The following is a 21,661-nucleotide window of genomic DNA, read 5'->3' as shown; positions in this document are numbered from 1 at the left end:
AACAAGTGAAATGCATGCTCAATTGGTTAAGATCAGGTGACTGACTTGGCCATTCAAAAATTTTTCACTTCTTTGCTTTAATAAACTCCTGGGTTGCTTTGGCTGTATGTTTTAGGTAATTGTCCATCTGTATCATGAAACGCCGCCCAATCAGTTTGACTACATTTAGCTGGATTTGAGCAGACAGTATGTCTCTTAACACCTCAGAATTTATTCGGCTGCTTCTGTCCTGTGTCACATCATCAATAAACACTTGTGTCCCAGTGCCACTGGCAGCCATGCACGGCCAAGCCATCACACTGCCTCCACCGTGTTTTACAGATGATGTGGTATGCTTTGGATAATGAGCTGTTCCATGCCTTCTCCATACTTTTTTCTTGCCATCATTCTGGTAGAGGTTGATCTTGGTTTCATCTGTCCAAAGAATGTTAATCCAGAACTGTGCTGGCTTTTTTAGGTGTTCTTTAGCAAAGTCCAATCTAGCCTTTCTATTCTTGAGGCTTATGAGTGGATTGCACCTTGCAGTGCACCGTCTGTATTTACTTTCATGCAGTCTTCTCTATATGGTAGACCTGGATATCGATACGCCTACCCCCTGGAGAGTGTTGTTCACTTGGTTGGCTGTTGTGAAGGGGTTTCTCTTCACCATGGAAATGATTCTGCGATCATCCACCACTGTTGTCTTCCGTGGACATCCAGGTCTTTTTGCGTTGCTGAGTTCACCAGTGCTTGCTTTCTTTCTCAGGATGTACCAAACTGTAGATTTTGCCACTCGTAATATTGTAGCAATTTCTCGGATGGGTTTTTTCTGTTTTCGCAGCTTAAGGATGGCTTCTTTCACCTGCATGGAGAGCTCCTTTGACCGCATGTTGTCTGTTCACAGCAAAATCTTCCACATGCAAACACCACACCTCAAATCAACTCCAGGCCTTTTATCTGCTTAATTGATAATGACATAACGACGGACTTGCCCACACCTGCCCATGAAATAGCCTTTGAGTAAATTGTCCAATTACTTTTGAGCCCCTGAAATGAAGGGATTGTGTTACAAAAATGCTTTAGTTGCCTCACATTTTTATGCAATCATTTTGTTTACCCCACTGAATTAAAGCTGAAAGTCTGCACTTCAACTGCATCTGAGTTGTTTCATTTAAAATTCATTGTGGTAATGTACAGAACCAAAATTAGAAAAAAGTTGTCTCTGTCCAAATATTTATGGATCTAACTGTATATATCATCTTTTACCTTTTCACAAAAGGATTTATTGTGTGTTCATTGATGCTTTATTTTAGTGAGTTAAAGATTGCAACAGTAGCCATAATAATGTCAATGAGTGTACAGTGATCCCTCGCTATATCGCGCTTCGCCTTTCGCGGCTTCACTCTATCGCGGATTTTATATGTAAGCATATTTAAATATATATCGCAGATTTTTTGCTGGTTCGCGGATTTCTGAGGACAATGGGTCTTTTAATTTCTGGTACATGCTTCCTCAGTTGGTTTGCCCAGTTGATTTCATACAAGGGACGCTATTGGCAGATGGCTGAGAAGCTACCCAACTTACTTTTCTCTGTCTCTCTTGCGCTGACTTTCTCTGATCCTGGCGTAGGGGGTGTGAGCAGGGGGGCTGTTCGCACACCTAGACGATACAGACGCTTGTCTAAAAATGCTGAAAGATTATCTTCACGTTGCTACCTTCTGTGTGCAGCTGCTTCGTGATGCGACATGCTGCACGGTGCTTCACATACTTAAAAGCTCAAAGGGCACGTATTGATTTTTCACTGTTTTGTTTTTCTCTGTATCTCTCTCTCTCTCTCTCTCTCTCTCCCTGCTCCTGACGGAGGGGGTGTGAGCTGCCGCCTTCAACAGCTTTGTACCGGCGGTGCTTCGCATACTTAAAAGCCAAACAGCCCTATTGATTTGTTTGCTTTTCTCTATCTCTCTGACATCTGCTCCTGACACGCATTCCTTTGAAGAGGAAGATATGTTTGCATTCTTTTAATTGTGAGACGGAACTGTCATCTCTGTCTTGTCATGGAGCACAGTTTAAACTTTTGAAAAAGAGACAAATGTTTGTTTGCAGTATTTGAATAACGTTCCTGTCTCTCTACAACCTCCTGTGTTTCTGCGCAAATCTGTGACCCAAGCATGACAATATAAAAATAACCATATAAACATATGGTTTCTACTTCGCGGATTTTCTTATTTCGCGGGTGGCTCTGGAACGCAACCCCCGCGATCGAGGAGGGATTACTGTATACCATGGTCTTGTTATCTTCCTAGATGATCACCAGCAGGTAAATGACTGGTACTCACATGTCTTTATTCAATAATACACTTTAAAAACCTAAACCAAATGGGTTTAATCACTGAAAGAAGGATACCTGAGATGGTAACCATCTCTAGTTTTGGTGCTTTTTCTAACTTACTGTTTCCCTCCCTGAATATATCCAGCACTTACTTGCAACCTTAGTGGATGTTTACCACCTCAGAATTTTTGTAATTAGCTTATAACCATTAAAAATGGAGTAATGTAATATACTATTGAAATTAAAATGTCTGACAATATCTCTGATCTTTTTCCTTCACTTTTTGGTTTTTAATCTCCCCTCTGTATCACCCCATAAAATCAGTTAGTTTACTTTTTTTAATTCTGTTCCAACAAAGGTGAATATGTGCTATTCATAGATTATCAGAAAACATCAGTGGTTAAAGACTAAAGTGGATTCATGTATGTTACCAAGTGACTTTACATTTGAAATCAAAGGATTTGTAGCTATCTTGAATTTTTTTTCTCTGAAAGTGAAGCTCTTAATATAAACTTTTCCATATATGAACTAGCTGTTCTGTGCATTAATCATTCTTTTCTTTTGTTTTTTTAACATTCTGTATATATCCCTTGGGCATCAAAGCAGATTTTATTTAATTAAATTGGATTTATTTACTTTATAGCTCAGCATTACTTTGTACTCGCAGCATATGTCAATAGAGCAATTATGTGAAACATTTTTCTATTATTTACTTAAAATTGATTTATATAAACAAAATATATTAATACAAAAATAACTGAATCAGTATGCCCAGATCATCAAGTCCCAGTAATACTGTGTCATTTCAGAAAACTTAGCAAAGTATTTATATTTGGTAATTCGCATTACCAAACATTACCAACACTGTTTCCAGCCAGTATTAATATAGGGTAACCCAAACATATTTTGCATATCCTGTTCTTTTCTAGAAACAAAAATTACAGAAATACTTCAAAGGTATCAACCTAGAATTCTCCATCCAGGTTTAAAGGATTTGGTCCTTTCAGTTTGGGTGTGTCTAGTCTCCTGTCCTGTTCATGATTTTTCATGGATAAGAAATCAAAGCCCAGCTAAGGCTTGAAGAATATCCAATTTGAAAATTGGGTTGCATTTCTCCTGTTTGCAGATGATGTTGTTCTCTTGGCTGTATCAATATGTGATCTCCTTTGTTGCACTGTAACCCCCTGTGCAGTTAAGTGTGATGTGGGGAGCAGTGATACTTGTCACTTATAGTTAAGGGGTGAACAGCTACTGCAAATAAGTAATTCAGATACCTTGGAATTTTTTTTCACAGGCAAGGATGGATGTGGTTATGAGATTAGCCATCAAATCCCTGCAGCAGGAGCAGTTTTGTGGAGACCACACCGGGTAGTGAAATTGTAGCTAGTGTACTTCTTCAGTCTAAATCCTCATCCTCACCTGTGGTCAGGAGCTCAGAACAGTGAATGAGATTGTGAAAACAAATGTTAAAAGTGAACTTCATACACAGGGATGCAGAACACGTCAGGAAAAATAAACAGAAAGCATTTGAAATGAAAATTAATATACACCAGAAGGCTGCATAATACAACATGCAATAGCATCCTTTTTGAACTAACAGATCATAATACAGAGCCACAGCAAATTTAATAACATTGTTAGCTATATCTTCAATATTTCTTTTTCAAAGTGTATAAGCTGCAGGGTAACAAATTATCTGGGACAAGCCTAACTTTATAGTTGGTGCCTTTATTTAAAGAGACAGATAAATTTGTCTTTCAACACTCTACTCAGAAAATGACCTTCAAAATGTGAAGGCAGGAAGCGTTGTCTAGTGTCTACACACTTGTACTTCAGACTTCGAGTTTTCCTATTCAGTCAATGCCACTGGATTGCTGTGTAATCTTTGATTTGTAAGTCACCTAAATATATGCAGAAATGCTACCAGTTTTAAACAGGTTTTACAGCCTGAAGATTTCACCTTCTATCTATCTATCTATCTATCTATCTGTCTGTCTGTCTGTCTGTCTGTCTGTCTGTCTGTCTGTCTAAAAGTATATATGCAAACACAAAATTGTAGAAAAGATTTTTTTGAACTTAAACAATATTGCTTAAGAAGGTTTCCTAAAAAAGCAAGAAAAGAATAACTAAATGAACTAATGCAAATTGTCCATTACAGATACCGCATATTTTAATATTTCTTACCTGCACCTTTCTTTTTCCTTTAATCTGAATTTCATAATTCATATTTTTGATATTTTCCAAGTAAGTAGATGGTCTTCTCTTCACTTATTTTGTTGTACATATCCTTTCTAAGTCCTTGCATGTTTTTCACATTTATTGGGCTTAACTTAGGGCGGAGTGTTGGCTCTGAGGCTAAGGATCTGTGCTGGTACCCCAAAGGTTGCCGGTTTGAATCCCCATCACTGCCAAAAGAGACCCTACTCTGCTGGGCCCTTGAGCAAGGCCCTTAACCTTCAATTGCTCCAGGGGCGCTGTACAATGGCTGACCCTGCGCTCTGACCCCAAGGGGTATGCGAAAACTAACAAATTCCTAATACAAGAAATTGTATAAAGCGAAATAAAACAAAGAACTTAGTTACTTTTCCTGGCACAGGCTGATAGAGTTTGACTCTGTGTTTCAGTTTAATGGCAGTCCTTGTCATTTCTTAATTTTTGTGGTTGTGTATCATACGTATAATTATCAGTTATACTTAACATTACATCCTGCTGAAGTACCTGAGTAATAAATTGTATTGTAGTCGGTGAAAATGTACATTTATAAACGCTATTTTATTTACAATTGAATTTCTAGCGCTCCCTAAAGGGTTCCACTTTTTTTTGTAATGCCTATACAGGTATTTTGTTGTTTTTTTTTTGTAGTTTTCAAATACTTTTAATTAAATATGATTATTTAATAAGACTGGCTTGGTGTAAATAACAGTATAAAACTGAAATTGAGTACAACAAGGAAATTCATTAGAGAAGCTCATTCTTAAAGCACCAGCCTACAGCTATGTGTGTGTGGTCTTTACATAGACTTGAAATCTGATATATATGTGTTCTTGTTGCTTTCTATTATTATTCAAAATCTCTGTGCTAGCAGGTTTTTGCCCTGCCCTTTGCTCAGAGTATGGAATTGTAATTGAGTTCATATTTCTCACCCATTCTTTCAGCTGTAATTAATATTTTATGGCATCAGATTTTATCACTACATAGCCTAGCACCTCACTATTAAGCTACTCAGGAAAGGCAAGTAGTAACCTACTGATACCAAGGAAGTTCCTTTGTAATACGTTATGGCTAAAAGATCACAAAGTGTTCTTGTGGAATACAGCTGATATTATAAAGCAGTTTAGGAATGATTAAACTGTATTATAGAAGAAGTATATCTCTCAAATCTGATATATAAATTTTGCTATAATTTTATATGTATTACTTTTTTAAATATATCGACTGCTTTTTATTAAGAAACATACAGCTTTTACTCACTAACTCACATAGGTTTACAACCCCAATTTTGGTTTTGAACTAGTATTCCTTTTCTGCAGTTTGTATATTCTCCCTGTGTTCATATGGGATTGCGCCTGTCACTCTGGTTTCAGAATTGTGTCCAAAAACAGCATGATATTTATTGGCTGTTTTAAATTACTCCAGTATGCGAGTGTGTATGGATGTGTTTGTGTGTGGCCTTTGGTAGACAAACATTCTGTCAGACTGATTTCCTACATTGTGTGCATAGCTGTGATAAGCACACCCCCAAGTGAAATTAAATGTGTCTGGAAAATGGATGGTATGATCTCACCAACCCTAATCCTGTTCTCTAAAATTGTTAATGTGAAATATTTTATGAAAATACCCAGTTTAGCCTACCTGATTATTCTGAAATTCACTTGGTCACATATATAACCACATATAAGCTATATATCTTCTCAATAACAGTGTCCCATGTAGGTGGTTGAACTTAAATGTAAAGAAAATAATATCTGAAGATTTGGCAATGTCTAAAAAAGTGTTTTAAGATATTTTAAAACTCAACCTACAATCTATTTAGAATTTTAATCCACTTTCTCAATAGCAATTCAGGTTGTAACTCACTGTCATTTAGCCCAGGTCCTAACTAAGAATTAATTTCATATTTTGTTTTACAGATGTTTGACAAAATAACAAGAACACAATGTGACTCCAAAAGTAAATATAAAACATGGTGTACAGAGGCTCCTCGTTAATATAGGAACACTAGCATTTAAAACCAACACTGACCCAATGCCTGCCAACCTTTGCTTCCATTAATTCTTGGAATCAGTGAAAACAAAGCCATATAATACATTATAAGCACACTTAGCTTTATACAGAGTAACTAGAAAATATTTTAACTCATTGGATAAATTAATTAAAGACAAAATAGGAGAGACAGCAATAGATCTGAGTGAATTATCTGCATATGAGTGAAGCTGAATTTTAGGTTTTCATGCTACTGTATTTCTCCTCATATAACACACCTAGTACTGAGCCCTGAGGAACAACATGTCTAACTGAAAAACCTATGTCTGAACCATTTTCACTGATTGTGCATTTGGTTAAAATAAAAACCTGTAGCAATGAGACTCCCCAAGGACTGAAATGGGGAACCACTATACTAGCATATCATATCTATTTTAAAATGATTGAACAGACACAGAAAGAGGTTTGGGGGCAGCCAACCGTATACTTGAACCAGGCTGCCAAAATGAAAGATTGGTTCCAAATGACATGTCTCAACAGTCCAACAATAGAACGACAATAGGAAAACATGGCAGTTTTAAAGCTGGGCAGGGGAATTGATGTAATTGGGGCAGGTACCGGAGGTGATGTCATTGGGCTTGGAACTGAAAGTGTTGTCACTGGGCCTGGAACCAGAAGTGTCATCATCGGGACCGGGACCAGAAGTGATGTCCTCAAGTCCAGGTGAAATTTCCAGTAGTTGGTCTGCTGATGAAAAAGAGGAAGGATTAGTGCACTCTGCCACCCCCTGGTCTGACATGGAATTATCCTTTTGTGAGCCCTTCAGCTGCCTCCCATGCGCACATGTGTGACACTATACATACTGAAATCATTCAATAAGTACTGCATTTAATAAGTATTAATGAAACCACATACAAACAGTGCCTCAGAACCCAACGTGGCTTTTAGGTCTGTGGTATTGAAAAGTGTGGTCAATTTTGTCAAAAGCTGCAGTTAAAAACATAAGAAAATAAGACATTTGACAAACGAGAGGAGGTTTGTTTAGCTAATGGCTAAGCTCTCCCAGTGTTTCTTCTTGATTCTTCTAATAAATTTACAATGTTTCTGTATCAACTACATGTCTTTTTTCCAGAGTCTCACAACTCTTTGCATAAATAAGTGCTTCCTGGCTTCAATTTTAAATGCACTTCCCCTTAATTTCCACTGATGTCCTTGAATAAGTGAATAAGTACCTTTGAAGATTTTAAATACCTGGATTAGGTTCCCATGCAGTCTCCTCTGTTCAAATCTAAACAGGTTTAATTCTGTTAGGGAGTCTGTTAGGGTAGGACATGTCCTTAAGTCCTGGGAAGATCTCCGTTGCTCTCCTCTGCACAGCTTCAAGTACTGCTATGTCTTTCTTGTACCGTGGTTGCCACAACTGCACACAGTACTCCAGATGAAGTGTTGCTAGTTCATTATGTTGTCTGAGCATATTGTCCCTTGACTTAAAATCAGTTAAATCAAACAAAATAATCACTGTAGCATTCCTCCATTGTAATATGTAAGTCTGTAATTAGTAACACTTATTAATGTTGTTTCTGTGAGTATGATCTGATTCCCTCAATAACAATAGTCCTTTTCAATATATCAGGAGCTATATCTGAGGGTAGGGAAGGTTGGAGGGATCTGTGGTATCCGAGGTGAACTTCTCCTGGCTGGTGGTAAGGCTGTCCTCCTGGCATTGCAAGCAATCTTTGCTTCTATTTGGGAGATGGGCATTATACCAACTGACTGGAAAACAGGACTTGTTGTCCCTATCTGGAAAGGGAAAGGTGATTACCTGGATTGCGGCAACACAGGGGGATAACACTGCTCTCGGTACCAGGTAAGATCCTTGCTAGGGTCATCCTCAATAGGATCCATGATTACTTGGTCACATACCAGCAACCAGAGCAGTCTGGTTTTTACGCCTAAGAAGTCTACTATCAACCACATCCTGGCACTGAGGGTTTTCATGGAGCGCAAACGCAAATATCGGCAAAGATTCTTTGCAACCTTTGTCGATTTCTGTAAGGCGTTCGACACAGTTGATCGAGCTTCCCTGTGGGACATCCTGAGACTTTGCGGGATCCCTTCAAAGTTGCTAGATATAATGGCTGGCCTCTACGCTGGTACTGTGAGTGCTGTGCAGAGTAGAGGCAGAACCTCTGCATTTTTCCCAGTTGATTCTGGTGGTAGTCAGGGGTGTGTTCTTCCTCCTACTCTGTTCAATGCTTGCATGGACTGGGTGTTGGGCAGGGCCGTGGGGTCCAGCGGCTGTGGGGTGAAGAGAGATTCACTGATCTTGATTTTGCCGACAGTGCTGTGATCTTCACAGAGTACATGAAGGCTGTGATCGTGGCTCTTGAGCGACTGAGTGAGGAGTCTTAGTGTCTTGGCTTCGAGTGTCCTGGATAAAAACAACGATCCAGGCCTTTAATGACCTCTTGGGCACAGCCATCAGAAATGTGTCTATCTGCGGAGAGAGCATCGACCTTGTTGAGAGATTTACTTACCTCGGCACCAACATTCATGTCTCTGGTGACTCTCGCTATCAAGTCAGTAGACGGATTGGGAGAGCATAGAGGGCCATGAGGTCACTGGAAAGGGGTGTTTGGCACTCCCGATATCTATGCAAAAGGACGAAGGTCCAAGTCTTTAGAGTCCTGGTGCTTCCTGTTTTGTTACTTATTTCTTCACAAACATGTAATACATGCATTTGAAGTTGCAAGAAATTGTGTTCTAAAGCTAATTTATTTACATTGTAGTTCATGCGGCATGGAGGAAAAGCTAAAAAACTTACCAAATACATTTACTTTTCAAGCCAAAGCAATCGCCAAGTATTAATGTACATCTTGCGAATACACACACATTGTGAAATAGTTTATACTGTACGTGTCACTTTTGAACAAAAACACTAATATTATGAGATTCAGACATTTTTAAAGAAGACCAGCTGTGTGCTGTAGCTCAGCACTTGCTCTTCATGCACAGCAACATTTCACCCCCCACCGGGGCATGGTTTCCTCCTGACGGACCAAATCACAATAAAACTTTTCATGCCACATGGTTGGTTTTGTTTTAATTTACTTCCGTATTTATGTGAGAATTTGAGCAAAAATGTAGAAAAGATATTCTTACCGCTAGAAAAATAGTATAAGGAATATGTGATAAAAATTATTTTTTCCAGACACCTTCTGTTGTCACAGGCATGTGTAACTTGAAAAATAGATGTATTTGGCCAGTTTTTAAGCTTTTCCTCCTAACCTCATACCCTCCATTGTACAGTGTCAGAGTGGTTAGGATATATATATTTTTAATTTATAAAGCACAATTAGCTTTAGAACAAAATTTAACTTGGCAAATGCATATATACCAGGTTTGTGAAAAAATAACTTATCCTTTAAGCTGAAACAGTATTTATAAGAAAGCAAATAAAGATTTTCCTTATAAATTTGTCGTGATTAGGGTAATGGAAGGATGTTATGTAATACTGAAATATACAGTACTTTAACCACTGTATGTATGCTTTGCTTTAGTAAAATATTCATTTTCACAATTGAGTGGAGACCATTCAGTCTGACATTTTGCCTCAATATCTAATACACACATTTTTGAAAGTTATAGGTTTCTCTTCGTTATCCACATTACTTTTAAGTTTGTCCCTGAGTGTGACAATACTTTTTGTGAACAATCACCTTGCTTTCATCTTGAATCCATGTTCCTGAATTTGTGGCAGTGTCTTCAAGTATATCATTCATCTACTAGTATATACAGTACATGATAACTTAGCATGCCCATCAGCTCTTACAATTTTTTACATTTTATTATCAGAATTTTTAATTGCCATCTGGATTTGTAGTTTGAAAAATAAATCAATTTGGCCACATGTGGTATTCTGATGGGTGCAATAGAGCAACGCCTGCATATCTCTTGCAAGCTCCCAGTGCCATTGCTAGTACTTTGACAGAAGCCTTGAGACACAACAGCACTTTTACTACAGAAAATATGTGCTGCTTGTAGATCCCCCATCATTATTATATCAAAGCTTGCCATGTATATTCCTTCATGTTGATGTAGCTCAGCTTTGCACTTAGTCTGTATTTGGAACTGAGCATGCAAGTATGCCAGAAATTAAAGGTCATCTGTAGGTTACTAGGGGCTGAACGCTATGTGGGAAAGAATGGCCTGTTCTTGCCAAATAGTTGTAGAGAGTCATCCTTGTTTTGTTTAAACATTTAAGTGTTTTTGAAGTAAATATTCAATAATAGCAGCCAACATCATCAGATGAGCTTGGAGAATTGCTCATTTTTTATAACAGATGGACAGAAGGGTTATAAACTCATCACATATTTTTTGCTTGATACTGTCTTTTATTAGTTCATCACATTCCCGGTACATCTTGTTTTTAAGTGCTGGACTTGACAAAGGTTTAATACTGATAATTTCAGTTAGTAATGCCCTGTTAACTTAAATGTAGCTGTAAATGATTTGAAAATCTAAATTGAATTAAGGATAATGAGGAACTAATTACAGTATTTCAGAATCCTTAATTGGAATTTGTCTTAAAGACATCCTATTAAAAAGCTTTCACTACACATTGCTGTTAAAAGAGCAAATACTTCATTGCTAGAATGTTTGGTTTTTTATCCAAATGAAACATGTTACTGCCTTAGCTTAAAGGTGCTGTAGTTCAAAAGACTTCATTGCACCTACTTCAGACTTAAACTCAAGGAGAAAGATAAACAACTGGCTCATTGGACAGCTTGATTTTCTAAAATTAGCACTTGGTTTCATTAATTTACAGAATATTAAAGTAATGCACGAGTTGCTTGCTTTGTATACATCTGCACTGATGATTTAAAAGAAGAGTTTTAATATCATTTAATTGACTTTGGCGGTCTCTGTCCCTGACTCATTGAATCGCAGTATCATTGGTAATAACATTTTAATTGATGCAAACAAATACATGTGCTCTGATGGGATATTCTCACCAACTCAATTACGCTCAGTGAGTTAACTTAATTTAAGGACGCTGGAGTGGGGCATATTTCACCAACAAATTACAGCAGCTGTCAATCACTGAAGTCATTTATTTCATTACACATTACACAAAGGGCTGTAATGGGTTAAATTGTATCAGCATACGTGACAACACAGTCACAGATAATGGCTCAATAAGGTTCTTTTTTTTTTTTTTCTTCCTTCGGGTATCCGTGGGACTTTGATAAAGAGGAAATGAAAAGCGCGATGTGACCTTTACTTGTTTAAATTATTAAACACCAAATAGATTTGAGGTCTGGATGCTTCCAGAAGCTAATTTGTCAGATGCTGGAGGAGGAGAGATGAAATTCTGTGTTGGAGGTGGCAGTGCTGTGAAATGAGTCCTATTATGCATCTTTCTGTCATGTTAATAATTTTATCACCCATGCTGGCTGCCTCTTTAGTGCTTAGGTTATTTATACAGTGTATTTATGTATCATTTCATCTGCTGTCTGAAAATGAAGCAAAAAAGACTTAATTTAAATTACTTTTAACAGTGTTAATTGTAAATTAAGCAGGCATTTTAACCTTTTTTCCACTTTATTTTTGCATTTTATTTTTGTAGTGGTCTAGCCCAACAAAACTATGATAACCTAATGACTTTAAAAGTGACTGTGTGGTTTAGTTTTATATAATCAGCTATGAGTATCACTTTGTTTTCACTTTATCCTTTAAAATGTGAATTTTACTCATCTTCAGCCAGTTACATCTGTCAGCCAAGAAGCATCAGTCCATTAAGTGATATGTTATAAAAACTGATACAGGTACTATGGCTTATGTACAGTATTACATAGGCTTATTTTTCACGGTGGCCTAATTAACCTGTTTCATTGTGATGTTAAAAAGAACTCATGCTGTATTTTATTCTTATCTTCTTCTTTCGGCTGCTCCTGTTAGGGGTTGCCACAGCGGATAATCTTATTCCATATCTTCTTGTCCTCTGCATCTTGCTCTGTTTCACCCATTACCTGCATGTCCTCTTTCACCACATCCATAAACCTTCTCTTAGGCCTTCCTCTTTTCTTCTTGCCTGGCAGTTCTATCCTTAGCATCCTTTTCCTAATATACCCAGCATTTCTTGTCAGCACATGTCCAAACCAATGCAATCTCGCCTCTCTGATTATGTCTCCAAACCATCCAACTTGAGGTGACCCTCTAATGTACTCGTTCCTAATCCTGTCCATCGTCTTCACACCCAATGCAAATCTTTATCTCTGCCACCTCCAGCTCTGTCTCCAGCTTTCTGGTCAGTGCCACCCCTCCAGCCCATATAACATAGCTGGTCTCACTATCATCCTTTAATAATTTAAAATATGTATTATCTTACTTTAGAATTTTTTAACTATTTTAATTGTTGTAAAACTATTTTTTTCTCATAGGTCATTATTTTGCCAGTCAGGAAATGCTTCCATCTTCTATCAAAATATGCTTTACCTTTTCCATGAGTACAATCACAGCATGACAGAGGGTATTGTGTTACTCACTGGTCTTTGTCCCACTAGTGGAGCTCATCAGTGGTATGCAGTATATGCTCTCACAATGAAACTCACAATGTCACAGCCTTTGAACAATGTGCCCCAGTGACTACAGCATTGGACTGTAAACTTAAACCATGAGGCTTCCAGTTCAATCTGCACCACCTACACACAAGTCTCTTAACATGAAATTGCTCTAATTTTGGAATTGTGCAGTTACACAATGAACTTGTCACTTTGGATAAAAGTGTCTGCTGAATAAGTAATGGTAATCAACAGATGTCTGAGCAAAAATGAAAGCCAGCGGATATTTTTTATACATAATGAATCGAAAATAACTAGCATCCTCTGAGGAATATCCTTGTCATTAACACCAGATCCCACCGTACACTCTAATAGATACAGATAAATGCATTTCTGTTATTTTCTGGTCTTTAATTTGTTAAATTTTGACCACATCCAGTTGATTTTGTTTATTTTCAATTTGAAATTTAAACATTTTTGATTTTGTTTTGTATATCATATAGACTTATTTACTGCTAATGCTCTTCACTCTCTTTAAGAACTATGTGCCCTGAAGCATTTTGAAAAAGCCATGAAATGCATACAGTGACTAATTAGTATATGTTTCCTTTAAAGAAAAACCTGGAAAGTAATCAAAATTTTTAAATTCATTTTTGTATTCTGTTTGAAATTTCTGTTCCTGTCTGTATTCCTGAGAATCTGTTATTACTGGTAGATAAAGGTTGTAATTTTAATAGTAGCTTCATAGGTTTAAATCTCATTTGTGTCTGACTCTGGGAGAGACACTTATCTTGCTAATTAGCTGTATACTACTCTTTTGGTCTTCCTTAAGAAAAAAGAGTAGATATCACTACAAAAGGGAATGGAAGAGCTGAAGTTTTCCATTCCTGAAATGGACAGAATGTGTTACTGGATAGTGTAAATGTGCTGTTTCAGTTACAAGGTTTCAGGGTGCCAAAGCTTATTTTGACAGAATTGAGTGTAATGTAAGAAGTGTCATACTGACCCAAGTAATAGTCCCAGGTGAAACAGCATACATGTCGTTTTAGTGTGTTGTCAGATCACCTATGGCTTGCACATAACACAAATCTAACAACTAACCTCTTAGGTTGAGTTTCTAGATGGGGGATAGAAATAAACATAAAAAACAACTATGTAGCTGTTACTGGTAAATTCTTGCCTCTCTGCGCTGCACTCTGCATGGTTAACCTTTGGGACCAGTATGGCAGGCTGCTCACTGACTGGAGCTGTTTTTACTTTCAAGCCTTTTTTTTTAATCCAGTTTACCATCAGCAGATGATGTCACAAATGTGTCCCCTTGTGCCCTTAAGAGACTGCGCAGGAATGATGTAACCTCCTAGCCATCTAGTATTAGTCAGACAGAGATACTGGCTTTAAGCTTTCGCTTATGAAATATATTTGTTTACAGAAAAAACAATAACACCAAGTAAAAAATGACACAATCATACAACATGGGAAGGTGAAATCTTTATGCACTCAGTCTCATTAGCAATAGAATGACACAGGTAAACATTCAACGTGGATCCATTTATTAGATACAGATTTGTTTTCACCATCTAAAATTAAGAAAAAGGCTTCTTTCCAAGGAATAATTGAGGCTTTCTGAAATTTGTCAGTTTTTTTAAAAAGTCAAGCCTCACCTCCATTCCTGCCCAATGAGTGTATAAACAAGATACCTGGCTCACTAAGTAACAGGTTCTCATCACAGCTAGCAAGGCACATTGACATTTTACAGTTTCTCAAAACACATTGGAAGTGTATAAAAAACAAAGTGAAGATTTTGTTACTAAACATCATTATCACTCAAGTGTCATCCCACATCGAACTTAAGGGTATAGTCCCTGGGACTTGAAGCTCATAAAGAGCTTGACTATGCAAAATGCTCAGAATGCTGTATCCCACTTTGCGTTCCAGCTCTCCCAGCACTACACACTGTGCTCCTGTTCAGTTTGACCAAACTCAGGTTAAAGGCCAATGACCTGACACCTGTCAGCTGAAAAGTGCAAAGAATCCCCTGTTCCAGTGTCTTTGGGGTGTCAGGTGGATTGTAGAAGGAAGCTAGATTTTATATATAAAACCATGCACTAAGGAAATATGCATACTTCCTAAAGAAAATTTTACAGATGGTTCTCAGACCTTACAGAAGTTATACTATCTGCTGGTCATCCATGGGTTACCCAATATGTCATTTATTGTCTTAATTATAGCTTTCTTTAAGCTATTGGCTTAAATTATAATAGGCATTAATTTGCAATTGGTAGTCTGGCCTGGCCTCTGTCCATGGCTCCTCGTTCATGTTCTTTTTAGGTATTTAACACATCTACATTAATCTGAAACCTGGCATGGGCTCTAACCGTTATGATAATTTGTTGATTAGGTAAGGCTCTCTAGTGTCCCATGCCTCATATTCCAGGCCCTTCTCAAGCTCCATCCGCACTACCTGTTTTTTTTTTCTTGTTTTCTTGTTTTTTTAAAACTCAGAAATTCATCTCAATTTTTGTCTTCCATCCACACTACCCTGTGTTTTCAACCCTCGGAAACAAATACTTCTGATAATACTCTCCAGAGCCATATACTGTACGTTTAAAAACGCTGGTGTAGCATTTCAGTGTGGATGGTTGAAAACGAAGATTTCTGAAAATGGTGACTCCAATGCACTCTGGATGGTTCGTGTTTATTACTTGGCTTTTCCTTGAGTCTATCCTGCTCATTACAACATCTCATTCACTGATTTATCACGGTTCATCAAAGAAAACCATATTACAATTTAACAGGCATAGAAAAGTTGCTTTCTATGTCGCTTACTGTGTTGCTTACCTGTATGCTTCTAAATTGCATTTTTAACAGTTTGAATGCTGCATGCATGTGCAAAAGGCAAATAATTGTGCAATCACTATAGTTTTGCCATAAATTCCACTGCTGGTGGCAATACCATAGTAGACAAAATCAGATTGCAGATATCTTAGTTCACTGACTCATATCAATATTTATCATTTAAACTTGATCCATTCAATAAGGAGGGGTACTTCCTGCAGCAAAATTAATGACAAGGTGCTTAATGAAGTGGACAACTGTAGAATGCAGCAAAACTCACAAGAAATACAGGTCAGAGGTAATGAAAGTACAGTGCAGGAAAGTGAATATATAGACACATGCACATACACACATACAGTATATTAATTTATTTGTTTGTTTATTTATTTTCTCTTTTGAGTTAGTTTTACAAATTTTATGTAGTCCAAGATGTGTTCAGATTGCTGTGGATTGCTTATAATCAATTCTCTCGTGAATGAACATTGAGCTGATCACTTTGATTTTTTTTTTTTTTTTTTTTTTTTTTTTTTTTGGAGTGTCACTTTAACATTTGGATTTCGCCAGTTCTAAGGATTATTATTACTTTTATCAATTAGCTGCAGGTCCTTAAAAAAATTCTTTTTTTTCTATGTATGAATGCACTATCAGAGTCCTATGCTCTCTGAAGATTTTGAAAACACCTAAAGCACAAGGGAACTGAATTTTCACAGGGCTCTGAATTTTGCACTTCTCAATCCCTTCAAAGAGTTTCCCACCAATGCACACATGCCCACTGTAGATGAAGGTCTATGTCATATGCATTTTCAGATGTTTTAGTGTAAACAGAGATACTTTTATAAACACTGTGAAAACTGTAGTGTGGATATATAGTAGATCATTTTCAATTAAAAATGTAGTTTTAAAATAAAAATATAGTAGTGTGGACATATCCTCAAGTGAGATTATTATCAGTTCATATCATGTCATATCATACAATTTTCTAACCTGCTCAATCCAGACCAGAGGTGCTGGAGCCAATCCCAGCTAGCATAGGGCGCAAGGCAGGAGCAAACACCGGACAGAGCACTTGTCCATTGCAGATATCAGTTCATTATCTTGCCAATTACAAAGTTTGTACGGTTCACACAATAAACAGGGCAGCAATGCATAGAAGCATTGATCAGACATTGTCTTGTGGCATTATGTTGTTGATCTGCTCACTTGATAGAATTTTGGGTAGGATTTTATTGTGCCATAAAATTATAGCCTTAATCCTGATTTTATTTTTAAGTGTGTTTTCTAAAGATTCTTTTGTTCAGACTTGAAAGATAAAAATGTTCTTTTTGTTTTCATTTAGTAATTTCATTTTAGGTATTGTTCATTCAAGAATGTAACTGCCTTGTGCATTTTATTTGTATAAGTATAATTTAGTTCTGTTGTTACTTTGAATTTCTTTAACTCACATTTTTTGGTCTATTTCCAGTTTATTTTTCCTATACTCTTTTTCTTTGAATCTATTATCTTGTTTATTAACATTAATACAGTTCATAAAGAAAAAGTTTGCTGTACTCAAAAATCTTACTTTTTTTTAATTAATAAATTTAATTCAGCTATTGTCCAGGTGTGTTTTGTTGTTGTCACTTTACACCTGAGCAACTGTTAATTAAAACAGAGGCTAAGTTTCTATTTTCAGGCTTAGCAGGCCACTTATATTTGAGAACAATATGTCAAAGTAATGAAATAGGGGCGGCATGGTGGCGCAGTGGTAGCGCTGTTGCCTCGCAGTAAAGAGACCTGGGCTCGCTTCCCGGATCTTCCCTGCGTGGAGTTTGCATGTTCTCCCCGTGTCAGCGTGGGTTTCCTCCGGGTGCTCCAGTTTCCTCCCACAGTCCAAAGACATGCAGGTTAGGTGCATTGGAGATCCTAAATTGTCCCTAGTGTGCGGTGTGTGTGTGTGCCCCGCGGTGGGCTGGCACCCAGCTCAGGGTTTGTTCCAGCCTTGCACCCTGTGCTGGCTGGGATTGGCTCCAGCGGACCCCTGTGACCCTGTGTTAGGATATAGTTGGTTGGAGAATGACTGACTGACTGAATTAAATAATATTTAATGTAAGCATGTAATAGCTCATTTTTTTATCTGCTATGAGGAGTAGGGGTGCTCCAGTGCCCAACTCCAAAAAAATAAACAAAGACATGGAAACCAAAGACACACAAAATTTTGTTTTTATAAACCACACAGGATGACAAACAACAGGACTATTTTAAAATTAAAAATGGAGAAGAAAAGTTAAAACATGCCTGAAGTGGTTTTAATTACAATCTCCTTTTCTCAACTTTCATAAGTACCTAATTTTTCTATGTCCTTCCTAACACCCACCAGATTGCCCTTTGCCATGAATTACTTTACGATTATCAATACTCCCAGCTTTATACCCTAGATTGAAGTCTTCTTCTTAGGCGGTCTCTAGGACTTCCTCCAGTTCTCTCCTGAAATCCCAGAACTATTATTTAAGAGGGCAGGTTCTGGGGACATTTACTATAAATATGAGAACTACTGTCTCCATTGGTGTTTTGTCTTTGCCTTTTCGTACAGATAAACACTAATCACATTTTTAGTAGAGGTTTTTCTGTCATACAGTTTTGTATCTAGTCCACACCAGCAGCAGGAGAAACACACCACCACAGCAATGAAAGTTAGAGTTTCTGTACAACCTAAAAACATATCTTTGGACAGTTGATGTTTAAAAATAGAATAAATTAGGTCAGTGCACAATTTGTTTTTCTAAATGCTAACATTTTTCGTTTTCATTCTTTCAGTGCCTACCAAGTGGTGGTTGAAGAGGAACGGCCGCGGAGATCCAAAAAATCAGCTGAAATCTTGAAGTGCTATCCAGTGCCAGTCCATTTCCAAAATATGTCTCTTTTAAATTCTCAGTACTATTTCACTGCTGAGTTTCCTGCTGGTGGCATCTACTCTCAGCCGTTCACAATCGGAGATAACAGAACATATAATGGATATTGGAATGTCCCCCTGCTGCCTCATAAAAGCTATAGCATTTACTATCAGGCTATAAGCACTGCAAATGGGGTAAGTGATGATAAAGTGAAGAAGAAATACACATGTTTCCAGCTGAGCACTGCAATGTGGTAAAGGATATTATGAATCATGTCTGTGGCAGGTACCACAGAAAAAAATTAAATTTGGTATCATTAGTTTTATTCATTTCTAAAGCTATATTTTGCCACTTAAATATTTGGCAAAGCAAGAGTTAATTATCTTAAAGTAAATTGTTTTGGAGAACCAATTAAAGACCCTCCACCAGCACTGAGAACAGCTGAGAAACAGTTTAGTGGTAGAAGCTATTAAGTTTAAGAAGTGTCATTACTCATAACCATACATAAGTGCTCTAATTCATGACCATTTTCAACACACAACTGATTGACAGACAAAAATTAATTGATTTTAAAAACAGATTCTTGTCAAGCCCCATGTCCTCATCATCCATTATTTCAGATATGCCGAAAGTTTCCACATGAGTGGAAAGAGACCTGTAGGATAACAGAGATTGTACACTGGGGAGTGTGACTCAAATTTTAACCTAACAACAGGCTGGTGACATCCCATAAAAGGAAAGCTTTGGACTGATTATCAAGTGAGTGAAAGAAGTAGGACTTTGCCCAACTTTGGTTTGCGTGGTGTCCCAGTTTAATCTCCCACAGAAATTCCTACAGTTTATTTCATTCTCCAGTAGACATGCCTCAAGCAATCAAGGCTGTCAAGGCCACTCAGGTCTTGCTTTCTTTGCTTGTCAGCATAGGTTTATCTTTTAAATTGCACTAGCCAACCCATGGCGTAGCATAAGCCGCATAATTATGTATTGATGGGTGAACACTTCCTGAACGACACAGTTGTCCGAATGGGGTGGGTTTGTGGATACCACTGTGAGTGAATGAAAAGATAGACCTCTGGAGAGAGCAACATATAATTGTCCATGACTGAAAGCGGGATCGTCTGTGACGAAGAAGGCCACGCTGATGAAAATTACTTCGTCGGTAGGGATAAGTGTCAGTACTTGTAGATTAAGGTGTAGCGAGTCTTCGTTGTTGACGCTTAATATAGCTTGCGTACTGAGATGTTCCGGAGTCACAGTTGAGAAACACTTTTTTAATGTCTTTTAAGCACAGGGGAAAAAATGAACATGTGAAACATCCGTAATGTAATAAGCCACCAAGAAAAGTAACATTGCAAGAATGCACGCTACAATCCGATCTCTGTAAACAGAAGTGAAAACAAAATCAAGCCTGGTGTATTCTTTAACTGCCTTGTGGCGCTGTAGTAGTGCTGCTGCTTTGTAGTAAGGAGACTGTGGAAGATTGTGGTTTCGCTTCCCGGTTCCTCCCTGTGTGGATAGCGCTTTGAATACTGAGAACACCGCTATATCAATGTAACAAAGTATTAACAGGAAATTGTCTTCGTGTAATAGTAAAAGGCAAATTATCCGCGACAAAGAAACTGTTTTACACGCTGCATACCAACCTGCAGTGTAGTATACGCCGCATAATCACGCCGCTTTTTAAATGTTCTTTAAGCAGAGGGAAAAAAATGAACATTTGCAAAATCTGTAATGCTGCTTTCAGTAAGTACAATGCACACGCGTTTAATTTGTCGGCCACTTTTTGCTTGCCATTTTTTCTGGTTTGGGCTGCTTTTGCAGTGTTACCGCTTGTGCATATTAAATTTTGAAATCCTTCGAGTAACTAATTAACTAACTAACACCAACCCACCCACACACAGCTTGTGTGAAACAAATGCGCCCGTACTTTCATAATTTTGTTGCAGCCTATAGTGGAGTCAGGCACAGAGAAGGTCAGCTGCTGAGAGAGCGTCTCGACTGTTGCAGGGCCTGCATCGGTGAAGCAGGTGAGACGCTAATGAAACAGAGGCACAGGGCTTATTGGTTTTTAAAGACTGCTTCCTTCATTGTGTTTTAACCTCAGTTTTAAAGGATTGTTTTAAGGATCCCATGGGATACCCCTCACAAACTGTTTTAGATGCTGCATTCAGCAATTCACATCCGCGACAAACATGCCTCTTCTTACATGGTCCTGCCGCGTCCACACTCATTCTCAAAGCATACACACCGCCTGGTCATGTGCCCGCTCGCAAGAGCAATTCATGGAGACCAGCCCACCAACTCTAAGACCATGGCGTGTAAAACAGTTTGCGATGGTGGTGCATGCGTCATAACCGAAAAGCATAATGAAAAGTCAACGTGGCTCAGAGGTGCATGTGGATTCCTAGCACAGACGAAAGCGACTTACGGGGTGGTCGGTGAGTTGTTGCGTTCGGGCATCATGAGCAGGCAGTGGGAATGCCTAGAGAGCGAGGGTGGACGGGGAATAAGGAGTGTTGGTGGGCGGGGAAACATTTTCCGTGTTCCTGCAGGACCATCTAAGAAGACGCATGTTTGTCGCAGATGCGAATTGCTGTATGTAGCGTGTAAAACAGTTTGCGATGTTGCATGCAGTCGTGCGTCGTAACCGAAAAGTCAACGTGGCTCAGTGCTGCATGTGGACTGTAGCATAGACAAACAGAAATGACGGCGTGTTTTCTGAGGCATCGCGTCCGAGTTGGTGGGCGTGGCTCTGCGAGTTTTCGTCGTATCCAATGGTCTTAGAGTTGGTAGGCGTGGCTCCTTCCTGCGTGCTTTCATGGGTGTGGGCGTGGCTCCTTCCTGCGTGCTTTCATGGGTGTCTTGCCCGCTCTGGCGGCGGC

At 38.2% G+C, this 21,661-nt stretch overlaps 1 protein-coding gene across 1 annotated transcript in view; it reads left to right on the top strand.

Annotated features, from left to right (window-relative positions):
* ptprma (protein tyrosine phosphatase receptor type Ma) overlaps window positions 1-21,661 on the top strand; it is a 796,186-nt gene that overhangs the window by 527,687 nt on the left and 246,838 nt on the right. The window contains exon 12 of the mRNA XM_051929399.1: window positions 18,703-18,973. Coding sequence (XP_051785359.1) covers window positions 18,703-18,973 — 271 coding nt within the window. The remainder of the gene's footprint in view (window positions 1-18,702; window positions 18,974-21,661) is intronic.

This window comes from Erpetoichthys calabaricus, chromosome 6 (genome assembly GCF_900747795.2).
Source record: "Erpetoichthys calabaricus chromosome 6, fErpCal1.3, whole genome shotgun sequence".
NCBI classification, from domain to species: Eukaryota; Metazoa; Chordata; class Cladistia; order Polypteriformes; family Polypteridae; genus Erpetoichthys; species Erpetoichthys calabaricus.
Note: the sequence above shows the minus strand (reverse complement) of the source record. Positions and strands in the feature narration are given on the sequence as shown.